Source organism: Quercus robur, chromosome 2 (genome assembly GCF_932294415.1).
Source record: "Quercus robur chromosome 2, dhQueRobu3.1, whole genome shotgun sequence".
Taxonomy (NCBI): Eukaryota; Viridiplantae; Streptophyta; class Magnoliopsida; order Fagales; family Fagaceae; genus Quercus; species Quercus robur.
Genome location: NC_065535.1, coordinates 66,597,317 through 66,609,909, shown reverse-complemented (window position 1 = coordinate 66,609,909; position 12,593 = coordinate 66,597,317). Strand labels below are relative to the sequence as shown.

At 32.6% G+C, this 12,593-nt stretch overlaps 2 protein-coding genes across 2 annotated transcripts; one reads left to right on the top strand and one right to left on the bottom strand.

Annotated features, from left to right (window-relative positions):
- Nucleotides 1-5,765: 5,765 nt before the first annotated feature.
- On the bottom strand, nt 5,766-6,559 carry LOC126714585 (uncharacterized). Its single transcript, XM_050414791.1, has one exon. The coding sequence runs from the start codon at nt 6,137-6,139 to the stop codon at nt 5,927-5,929; it is 213 nt and encodes a 70-aa protein (XP_050270748.1). The 5' UTR covers nt 6,140-6,559; the 3' UTR covers nt 5,766-5,926.
- A 3,740-nt stretch (nt 6,560-10,299) lies between these two features.
- LOC126707028 (uncharacterized) lies at nt 10,300-11,180 on the top strand. Its single transcript, XM_050406618.1, has one exon. It carries the CDS (start codon nt 10,430-10,432, stop codon nt 10,637-10,639), a length of 210 nt encoding a protein of 69 aa, XP_050262575.1. The 5' UTR covers nt 10,300-10,429; the 3' UTR covers nt 10,640-11,180.
- The last annotated feature ends 1,413 nt before the right edge of the window (nt 11,181-12,593 follow it).

The following is a 12,593-nucleotide window of genomic DNA, read 5'->3' as shown; positions in this document are numbered from 1 at the left end:
AATATACATGGTTATGAATTTGAATGTGCCTACCAATGGACTTCCATTGAACAGAGATGTATTCACAATATAGCTTCATATACTTCTTTGGTAATTTGAATTTGAGAAAGAGAAAAGGGTAGGCAAAGGATATATGGTCTTCCATAATCCCCTATGTCTTGAAGAAAGTGGAGGGCCTATTAGTCTCCCTTTTCCTGAAATTTTGTATAGAAAACCTTTTGCTATAAGTTCCTTGACTTTTTGTTATTTTACAATGAAATGGAACTAAAAGTTTTCTTTTGCCTGACTAAACAACTAGAGACAAATATACAAATACTTTTGGAGAAGGTTGATATGGCTCTTAAAAAGTATAATTTGCATATGGTTGTGGCAAATGAGCTTTTATCTCACAAAGACGAGGTTGTAGTTGTTACAAACAATGAAAAGATATCAGTTTGCCGTTACAAGACTCAGGTTGGTGATGTTGCGGAAAATCCCCTGATTAGACTTATTGTGGAGAGACATCCGGCTTATGTTGAGAAGTCGAATCTAGGATATCTTAGCCTAAAATATCATCAAAAGTTTGATATAATAGTCATTTACCAAAAATTGCTCTATGATAGCATGTCCTTATGATAATCATTTGGATTATTTGGTAGGCTGACTTGCCTTTGGGCAAAAAATGAAAAAGAAATAAAAAACATATTTTGATTTGGCAAAAAATGAAAAAGAAATAAAAAGCATATTTTGATTTCAATCAAAGTGCTTATAAAATAACCTCGGGGGGGGGGGGGGGGGGGGGAATATAATAAACATTTTAATCGCTCTATAGTCTATGCTGTGACAAAAAGGGAATAAAGTTGTTTTATTTGTAACGTATCAAAAAAGTCAAAAAATATTCAGTGTAGTAATTTTGTATTGTTGCATCCCATGTGTTTGGTAAAATTTCTAAAAAAAAATTTTATGTGTTTTTCTCAAATTTATTTTGGTCATTTTATTACAAATAATTAGCATCTCCACATTAAATTTTTAGTTAATTTGAACTTTCTTGGTAATCTTTTACTTTGCTTAGTTGATAATCTTTACTGAAAATGCTAAAAAGAGAATAAGATAAAATAATAATTTACTCTAGAACATCATTATGCTATTAATGTTTTTATATATAGATACTTAAGGAACTTTTTCTTTTTTCATTTTATTTTATTTTTATTTTATATCTCCACTTTATGATATATGATTTATTGATAATGATTTATTGCATTGTTATCTTTATTTACTTTTTCACTTTGTTTCAATTGTGAGGAAGAAAGAGATCGATGCAGATCTATGTTTTGGAGAAAAATATACCTATAAGAAATGAATTGCATATATCTGTATAGTAATAAACAAAGTATACGTAGTTATAACTTAGTCTAATAGTTCTCATACTATCAATTTATAAAATATATATATATATATATATTTCATTGTGTTTTCATACATATCTCACTATATATAATACCTGACTACAAAATATATTTTGTCACACTACAAAAAAATCTTCTAATTTAAAACATAATTTCAAATAACACATTGAGTTTTTTAAAATATACAAACTAATATATTAATTCAATAATTATCCAATAAAAAATAATCTTATTTTCCTTCCAAAAAAAATAAAAAATAATCTTATTAAATTTTTCATGCGAGTCTACGACTAGTTAAGCTAAAGACTAAAGCAAGCACTAATAGAGTAACAATTAAAATATACCAAATAAATTAAATAATGTTGTCAAACCACTAACAGTTAATTTGGATATCTTCTATAAATGTAGATATTTCTTTTGTGTATAAGGAGAGTAATGTGTGTGCCGATCTTTTAGCTTAGTGGGCTGTCCTTTTGTTTGTTCTGGATTGGGTTGGTCCCCATCTCCTTCTTGTTGCCTCCAATTGTCCAGCCCTTGGATTTTGGATAGAGGCAGTCTTAGGCCCAATTCTCTAGGTGTTATTCTGGGTGTTCTCTATTTCAATAAAGTGTTTATTCATTTAAAAAAAAAAAAAAAAACACTAACAGTTAAAACACTAAGAGCATTCTTATCAAGGATGGCAAATCCTAAAAGATGCTTTTTTTAGCATTTATAACCCAAAAATTTGCTCCATCAAAGATTGTAAATGCTAAAAAATTTACAATACTGCTACAGTGCGCTCTCATTTTTGAGATCGCACTATAACACAATGCTATCAATTTTTTATTAATTTCTCTCTCTCTCTTCCGTGCGCTCTCATTTTTTTTATTTTTTCTTTCTTCCTTTTCACTTTCCTTTTCACTCTCTCTCATGCTCTCCGTCCCTCTCTCCTTTTGGTGCTCTTCGTCACTTGCCGCTGCCGATCTCGTGCTCTCCGTCCACTCCTTTCCTTTTCACTGTCTCTTGTGCTCTCCTTCCACTTCTTCTTACTCTTTCTTTCATTTTCTCTCCGCCTCTCTGTTTCCCTTTCTCTTTGAATCTCGAGTTCGTGGGTCTTGGGTGTGGCCGGGATGTGATGCTGGGTGTGGTTGGGTTGCGATGGTTTTTCGTGGATCATGGATCTCTACGGTGGTTCGTGGTGGGTCTCTGCGGTCGTTTGGTGAGTGGGTTTTGCGATTTGATATCGGTGAGTTTTAATTTCAATGGTTTTGATTGATTTTGGTGGGTTCTTGATTTCGGTGGCTGGGTTCGTGGATTGATCGGGGTGGTTTTGGGTGCTGGGTGTGGGTTGATTGGGGTGGTTCAGAGATGGATGTGGGTTGATCGGGGTTGTTTTGGGTCTTTGTTGTGATTTTGTGATTCTTTGATTTGGATGATTCTTTGATTTTGTGGCTTTGGATGTGGAGGTTTTTTTTTTCTCTGTTGTTGTTTGTGGTTGTGGCGATGGTGGGTGGATGTGGTGGTTGTAAAATGGGTGGGTGGATATGGTGGCCGGTGGCTCTGGGTTGTGAAAGAGAGACATAGAGGAGAGAGAGTCAGAGAAAGAGAGAAGGAAAAATAAAAAAGAATAAAAATGATAAAGAAAGAATATTTAAATGAAGTCTTAAAAAAATAGAAGTTTTGATGAAAGGGATGTTGTAAAGTGGTGTGTTATATGTGAGTCCAAATCTTCTGTCTCATCAATTATGCTCCATTTCATGCTCCATCAATAAAATTTGAACAACTAACCTCTCTTATTAAATAAGATAACTCTCACTTTAATACTCCTGTTACTGAAATGTTAACGTTAAAATCCCTTTTTTTTTTTTCTTTTTTTTCTTCCGCAACTTTATTTCTTCCCTGTTCCGGCTTTTGGTTTCTTTTTTTTCTCTTCTCCATGTGGTTTGTCTCTTGCCGCAGCTTTTGGGATTGATTTGGACTCTTCCCCTTTTTTTTCTTCCACAGCTTTAATTTCTTCTCTGTTCCGGCTTTTGGTTTCTTTTTTTCTCTTCTCCATGTGGTTTGAGTCAACAAGAACTCTTTTGAGTTCTGTGTCTTGCCGTAGCTTTTGTTTTTGATTTGGACTCTTCCCTCTATTGTCTCATTATATTCCTTTCTCCCAAAGTGTTTCCGGCTTTTGCTTTTGTTTTTGTATGCCACAGAGGTTCCTTTTGTCCAGTGCAGATTTGTTTCAACTTTTAAGAGACTTCTGCTGAAACAAGCAACCTTCAAGGCTTTCAAGGTTTCTTTTTTTTCTCTTCTCTATGTGGTTGACGTCTCAGTGTTCATCTTCATCCTCACTTCGCCCCGGTTACAGACACATCCTCACTTCATCTTCAAGTGTTCATCTGCTTCTATTGGTTTCCACAAAACAAAAACAACATAGTTATTTTTTTTAATAAACAACATATATATATATATATATATATATATATATATATATATATACACACACGTTAGACACAAACTCACACAAGTATAAGAAAGTTGTTATAAATCCTAAAATAAATTAAAAAAAGAAATTTATTCACATTAAACCAAAAGAAGAGGACTTACCTTGTGACTGAACAATACGTACAAGCCTTGTAGGTTGCTTGTTGCAGTAGGAGCCTCTCCAAAGTTGAAACAAATCTGCACCTATAGGAGAATAGGACCTCTGTGGCATATAAAAACAAAAGCAAAATCCTGATTTTGATTTTGGGAGAAAGGATTACAATGAGACAAAATAGGGGAAGAGTCCAAATCAATCCCAAAAGCTGTGGCAAGAAACAAACCACATGGAGAAGAGAAAAAAAAAGAAAAAAGAAACCAAAAGCCGGAACAGAGAAGAAATAAAGCTGCGGAAGAAAAAAAAGAAAAAAAAAAAGAAAGGAATTTTAACGTTAACGTTTTAGTAACGTGAGTGTTAAAGTCAATGTTATTTCATTTAATGAGAGAGGTTAGTTGTCCAAATTTTATTGGTGGAGTATGAAGTGGAGCATAATTGATGAGACAGAAGATTTAGACTCGTTATATGTTATAAAATTTGGTTTTGAGATGGTAAATGCTAAATTTTTTAGAATCCTTGATAAGAATGCTCTGGATACATTTAGTACATTGAATATATATTACATTAGGAATAATAATCTTTATTACTGGGAATAGAAAACATTGTAATGAAATAACTATTACTATTCATAAGTTTGATTGTTACATATGGAAAGTTTGTAAATGATAATGTATAAGGAAACTTTATATTTTTGGAAATATATTAATTTTAAAACCTATTATAATATTACTTCCATTTTAAAGAGGAATAACTATTCTTCAATTTAAAGAATAGTTATTCCAATATAATAACTAATCCATGTAATAAAGATACAACCAAATGACCGAAGTGCTATTACACATGAATAATTATTCCATTACAGGAGTTATTACAACACCCATAGACCTCAGTCACCTCGCAATGACCCTTTTTTTTTGGACCGAATAATTGTTGATATATTCAAGTTTCTATGCTCACTGCTCACCCCTCAAGGCCTAAAACTTTCCCAAACCCTAATGTATTATCCCCAGCTCATACTGCAGTATTTGTAAGCCAAAGATATTTGGCAATTGGTATCCACCTGTGTCTAAATTCTAAATATAGTATTCCATCTTCAAATCATTTATTTCGTTTTGTATTTCCCTCATTTTATAACATGGGTATGCTTGGTTTGTTTTGCTTTAAAGTGATACTAGCTGAAATCTTGATGGTCCAAGTCATGGCTGAAAAATCTGAGGGATCAGAGCTGAACCTATTTGGGTTTAAGGCTCAAAACAAGGTTAGTGCACTTGGGGTTGTGGCTAGAGTTTCAGAGTCACCAGAGAGTAATAAGGATTAAGGAGTACTCTAATTCAAATGGCTGCTCTGGACAGTGGAGACTCTCTGCCGTATTAGGTTATTTTTTGGTAAAGTTTTTGGGCTAATTTGTGTTGTTGTTTGGACAATTTTTTTTGCTCAATCTTCAAGGGCTCAAGATTTTGGAGTATCAAATTTATTTTTAATGGGCTCAAATTTTTACCTAGGTGTTCAGGTAGTCTACAACCCATGTTACTTTAAAATTTTTTTGTCAGGTCTAGTGTTCATGTGAACATCTTGACCAACATGTAGTTGTAGACTTTTAACTTGTCAGGTCAGGTGTTCATGTCAACACCCTAACCCTGCCTTAATGCCCCTGGAGTTTTGATAGACTATGACAATTGAGTTGTTTGAAATTTGAAACCCACAACCAGTGCATTTAGAAAAAAAAAAGAACACTACAGACTTCAACAATTTGTTTGAAATTTGAAACCCAATATCAGTGATTCAGTGCATCTTTAAAAAAGGAACACTACCAATACCAAATAAGACAATTTATGGATTTCTCTTTTAATGAGAACCAAACCTACTAGGCATCCGCATAACACTTAATAAGGAGCCAAGTAAGGAACATTAAGAGGAAAAGTTACAAAGAACAGAGAAATTAGAAAAGTCGCAAAGAAAAGTTACATAGTTTAGATCAATTAACGTGTATGTGAATGCCAATTGCAATGACCAAAATGGTGAATATGCAAAAGTATATAATGGCATGAACCAGAATGGCAATCCCGCTTGTGTTCATGTTCCCGAACTCTATCACCCTTACTCTTGCTGGTAGTTGGAACAGCAACCCTGGTGACAAGAGGATGAACAAAACCACCGCGACAATGACAGGCCCCCAATCTGCACCCATCTCTCTCTCTCTCTCTCTTGCTTGAAATGAAAAGGAGATATATGGAGGAGACTATGAAATTTCTATTGGGAGTATGAATGAGAGAAGACAATGATGTGCTCCTAATATGCAGAAGAACCAATGAGTGTTATTTTCTTGGTGGTGAAGGAGACAAGCTAGGATGCTAAACTTAGTGAGAAGGAAGACAATGGGCTTAAGAGATAGGAAAGGTATGTTATGGCTAGTGGGTTTGCTTTATGGAGTCGGGAAAGAGACTTTTTCTTTCATTTGCTTCTAATAATTGTTCAATTCAAGGCTTCTTTTCCCTTGCTTTAGATATTGATGAAGGTGGAATCTTTATAAAAAGAAATCAAAAGAAATAAAATGGGGAAAGGAAGTGCAGGTGTAAAGCTAGTGTCAAGACTACGTGTGTTTTGAATGCTTCCTTGCTTGGATTACATCTTTAACAGTAAAAGCAAATTGAATGCATTAAGGAATGTAAGAACTAGTAAAGAGTTAAAGTAGGTAGAGAATTATTGGGTAGAAAAATGATGAGGACCCGAAGGTCCGAACCAGAGACTTTAGGTTGGCAAAAAGTGATGTTTACTTTTGTTAATATGTAGCATGTAGATAGGGATTTGGACCCATGTAGGGTAAGGACTGAGTGACAAAGTTATGTTAATCATCTAGGCAACATGAAGAACGCGTTGAAGCTATTACAAGGAAAACAGTATGCAAATTTTATCATAACATATTTACCGTTAAGCAAAGTGAATTGCAAATTTTCTCGTGCCATTAATCAAGTCGGAGTACTCTCAGAATATAATAACAACGTGCTATTCCTTCAGAGATGGAGACATGATTTTAACTTTGAGGGCCAAAGTATAACCCATTTAAAAAAAAAAAAAATTTACAAATCCTAAAGGTTTGTTTGGCTGGAAAGTGAAAAAGTGAGATGATAGAAAATATGGAGGGGATAGAAAAGTAGGAGGATAGAAGAGATTTAATTTTTTCCTATCTGTATTTGGTTGGAAGGATGGAAAAATAGAGAGATAAAAAACTTATTTGTTTTGTTGAGAAAAAAAATGAGAGGATGGAAAAATAAAATTGGTATAAATTTACAATTATGTCCCCATTAAATAAAACAAAAAAGCAACACATTTTTTTAGCAAAAAAAATTTGTGCATGTGCAAATAAAAAAGTAACACATTTTTTTTTTTTTTACAAAAATAATTGTGTATGTGCATGTGGACAAAAAAAAGAAAAAAGAAAAAAAAAGAAGAAAGAGCTACGGGACGGGAAAAAAAAAAAAAAAAGAAGCAAGAACAATGCCCATGTGCACTGTGCACATGGTGCACATGGGCATTTTGGTCAACCTAGGTGCACACATTTTTGCCCCCTCCCCTTCCCAGTTTTCTTCCAATTTTGAGGAGAAAATTTTCTGATGGGTCTTGGGAGAAAACACCTGGACCTCCACCATCTTTTTTTCCTCTCCTCCTCTTAACTAAACACCCTCCAAAAAGCTTTCTTTTATCATTTTCTCTCATTTTTTTTTTTCATCCTCTTTAAAATCCACTCTACCGAACACACCCTATAATTCAAGGTAAAAATATACTATGAAAAATAGACTAGTTTGCATATAACATTAAAAATATAAACACAAGATAATACACAAAATAATTATGTCTAAATACATTCTAAACTCGTCATTCATCAAACAGTAGCATTCTTTTAAATCCTAAAAGTAATCTATGATTAATTCTATATTAAATTTGGAGTATTTTCTCTCTTAATGTACAAAATCAAATAGTTCATTTAAAAAAAAATCATTTTTGTTGTGTTGTTGTTGTTATGAAACATAGTTTTGACAATATTTATGATTACAATGCTTGGCTTGTAGTTATAGTAGAAAAAAAAAGAATAAGAATAAGTACAATTACTCTATAAACAAATTGATAAATTGTTAATCTTTTAATCATTTCAAACCATTTTGGCACAATTCAAAAACAAATGATGAAGATTAAAAAAAAAAAAAAACATGTATACTTCATATCTATTATTATCCCATCAAAATTTTGAAAGTGACAAAAAAGGAAACAAGCATACGGACACTTAGACATGCATAGATCAAGATATTAATATAGAATAAAAATTTCTGATGGTTGAATAAGAGATCTGTGGTTCAATTCTTGTTTAGATCAAAAATTGATTGGTGTCTTGGTCTGATAATAAAGACCTATTATTAGGAGTAGATGTCATAAGCTAAAACTCTCTTTAAAAAAAAATAAAGAATAAAAATAAAAAGAGCAATCTTGCTCTTTTTATTTTGTTTCTTAGTTTGCCCTACTTTTTTACTTTTTTTTATTTATTTATTTAATTTTAGGGAAAGTGTTTTTGTTTACTACTAAAGAATTTTAGATGCATAAAACACAAAAAACGTATAAACATTGTCTTAAAAAATATTTTACGTTGAAAAAGGTTTTTATTTAGAGAAAGACCAAAAGTTATAAGTTAATTAATTTTGTTGGACTAAGTAAATCTTTATTAAGCTTATTTTATTTTATTTTATTGAGAAACAAATCTTTAGTAAGCTAAAGCAACAATGTATAATTATTTTAGTGAAGAACATTTTACTCATTAAAAGAAGCACTAGTCAGTGCGGGGAACAACCGCTGAAGTCATACTTCACACTATCTCTAATCTTTAGTTATAGTTTATCCAATATCCACTAGAATTTCAATATATCTCTCTTTCATTAAAAAAAAAAAAAAAAAGTAAAAAAATTTGGTTGGGGGAGCCTATTTGGGCCAGTTAACGTGGCTTCATTCCCTTCTAGTAAATGATGGATTTTACCGTGATTTTTATTAATTGGATCTAGCATTATGTAAGAGGATGAAATGTCATATTACTGTAATTTCGAAGTAATGAATAATAATTTGATGGGCATCAACGTTGCAAGTGGTCTAATGGCCAAGCTTTGGGACAACAAGACTTAGGTCTTTGGTTTAAGTCTTCCTGATTTCCACTAATGAGTGAGTTGGTGTCCATCTTCCTTCGTATTGCCCTAAGCGTAAAAGTTACCATGCTCCCCCTCTCACATATTTTTTATTTTACCAAAAAAAAAAAAAATTGTTGTGTTGGTCTTTAATTAATACTACTGGCTCTCTCTCTCTCTCTCTCTCTTGTGGGTGACTGGCTGGTGAGAGGGCAGACAGATTTAGATAGATAACTTTTGTAGTCTCTTTTTCCTCGTCTCCAATGTGCAAGCCCATACTAGTATTATCGTCTAGTCCATACAGAAAGCTCATACTAAAAGCATTAGAAGTCCAATATTTTGTTGAATACTCTTTTTTGGGCTGATCTTGGACTTCAGACAACTCGGCCCAAATTGCAACTTCAAACAAAAGATCCATACAACATGATCACATAAACAAGGTCGGTCCAAGAGCAAAGAGACAAAACGAAAATTAAAAAAAGGTCGGTCCAAATCTGAAATGTATGTATGTATGCCTATCTCTTTCTTTTCTTTAGTACTCAACAAATGTCACGCACACAACTAAGAACTATGTATCAATCAATCATAAGAAATTCTGCAATATACCGGATTCTTTTTTTTTTTTTTTTTTTTTGATACGCAATATACCGGATTCTAATACTTTTAAATTGCTCTTTTGATTTTACGACCACAAACTTTTTATCTACTTATATATATATCATGCATTATTATAATTAAACACAGCCGACCAAAGCGAGGAAAGATGCCACGTGATGCCAACCACTCGGACCATGGTGTAGCTATCAGAGTGGCGCCGAATCTAATGCTCTAATTTTGCCGATTTCGAACCATTTCTTTAATTTATCCCTTCAACACTCCAATTTGTCTTCATCAATTCTCTACACGCAACTCTATTCCTCTTACCAAAACAACTTGTTTTTTATAATGTTTCTATCGTACACTTCTATTGGATTCTTATAATATTTGGTCTAATTAGGGTTTAAACTTTGGTTTTATAGCGTTAAATTTACAACAAACTATTTTACACAATTTTTCATACATCCAAAAAGAAGTTGAAATTATTATTTGAAGTCATGATTTTTAATTTAGAATCGTGATTTCAAGTCACAATTTCAATTGTTTTTAAGAATATGTGTAAAACTATATAAAACAGTTTATATGTAATAAACACAGCTTGGTTTTATGGTCTAGTCCACACAACAGGATACACATACCCGGCCACCAACTTTAAATACTAGTGTGTTCGAGTATCTTAAACACACAAACTTTGGAAAAGAGGAAAAAGTGAAAAAGGGATGGCAGATTGGGGACCGGTATTGATAGCAGTGGTGCTATTTGTGGTGTTGACACCAGGGCTGCTGTTCCAGCTGCCTGGCCACAGCCGAGTGGTGGACTTCTGCAACATGAGGACTAGCGGGGTCTCCATATTGGTTCACACCATTATCTTCTTTGGACTCATCACCATCTTTCTCATTGCCATTGGTGTTCATATCACCACGGGATGATCATTGATCATTTCATACCACATCTATCTTCTTCATATCTCGGGTGCTTCCATTTCATTTTTCTTTTTTTCTTTCATCTTTAATTAGTTTATTGAAAACGTAGTAGCTAGTTAGTATGAATATGGAGTTATTGTAAAGCTGAGATCAGTTTTTTTTTTAATGTTCCTTTGGCAATCACAAGAGATGTAAAGTTGGAATGATAAGATCAATTAGACAGTAAAATGTTTGCAGGGTAGTTAAGAGTTGCGAGTAAATTGGCTTGGGCTGCAACTATGTGCTTCCACTGGTTATAGACAGAAATGCTCAAGTATATAAAAAGACATTGTGAAAAGTAAAGAGGCATTAGTCCAATCAATCATGGCTACTCTTTTTCCTTTTTGAGAATAATCATGGCTACTTGGCTCGTGTTAGATTCGGATTAGGCAAAATGATCCCAAATATACATGAAGAGTCTTGAGTCTATACTGCTAGTGTGTTTATACTGCTAAGTCGGTTGTAGTTTCTCTGTTCAATGAATTTCGCTTAATCAGGTCTCTTCACTTGTTCACATGCCCTTTTTTTTATTCTTATTATTTGCAGCTAATAGAACTTTGTATTGTCCATATTATTTTCTTTAGGAATAAATCCTTTGTTCTAAATTTTTGTAGGGAAATGTTTACAAATGCCTTATGTGTATTGGTTTAGTTATTTATTTTTTTTAGAAATATTTTATGGAAAAATGACAAAGCAATTAATTATTTTGACATCTTTTTATATTTCCCATGAAAGCACCTGTTAAGACATAACCCATTTTTGTATTTCACTTTATGTTCTATCAATTAAAACTTGCCATATATTTGATTGCTACTAATGACAAATTAGCACATCCTATTTTTCAAATTTGTGCTAGTGAAGAGTTAAGTCTAGAGGCTCCTGACCAAATCAACAAATTACCACAAAGGCATTACAAAATTTTTAAGAGGATTTGGAGTGACTAAGAGATTGGTTTTGCAATTGATGGATCGTTTTGTGGCATCAAGTGGTTATGAAGGAACAAGACAAGAGTTTACAATTGTTAGCAAGAGAAAGGAGTGTCTAACCACTTCTACATTGAAGTATTGTGAGTATAGTTTATACTTTATACCACAACAACCTTGATAGTGGATTTAATGATTTGGGCTTGTCCAACAACGTGTTTTTATAGTTTGGATTTTCACTCCGTGGAAAAATACATTTATATGTGTGCGTGTGTTCATAATTTATCCATGAATATTGTTGTTCTTGAAATTAACTACTTGAATTTGATTTTGATTAATTTTTAAAATACATAGTAAGTCGTACTAGGGGTCTAAACAATGTTTTTCAATTATTTTAAGAGGTTCGGTTCACTATTGTAGGATTTATTTCCTTGTATTATTCTTGACCGCTGTTGTCATGGATAAAGTTGTGTGGAAATATACTCATAATGGTGTTAGTCTTGTAAATGTGATATGATCAATTTTATAGTTGTAATCTTTACTAATTTAATTGATAATAATTTTTTTTATTATATAATAATGAGAAAAATTACTCTTTTACTAATCCTAATGTATTAGGGGGCATAATAGTAAATTTAGATATATTACTTTTTTCATCCACTCATTTTTTTTTTCCTAACCAGAAAAAAGAAATATATACTTATTTTTTCATCATTCCACTTTTTTTTATCTTTTGTACTAAGTACATGGTGAAAAACACATATCTTTTCTATCCTCCAAACCTTTTCCATTCTCCCGACCAAACAAGCCTTATAGCACTTTAGAATTTAGATACTATCACAAGAGCCTACAAGTTGCAACTTGCAACTTGCAACATAAAATTCTTCATTCTAAGAAACTTTCAGCCATAAATTTTCCTTTATACTTCAGATTCCATCACAAGAACCAACAAGTTGCAATATAAAGTTGCAATATACTATTACAAGAGCCTACAAGTT

Bases quoted from the DNA above. Each gene is read 5' to 3' on its own strand.
- LOC126707028 (XM_050406618.1), top strand. From the start codon at position 10,430: ATGGCAGATTGGGGACCGGTATTGATAGCAGTGGTGCTATTTGTGGTG.
- LOC126714585 (XM_050414791.1), bottom strand. From the start codon at position 6,139: ATGGGTGCAGATTGGGGGCCTGTCATTGTCGCGGTGGTTTTGTTCATC.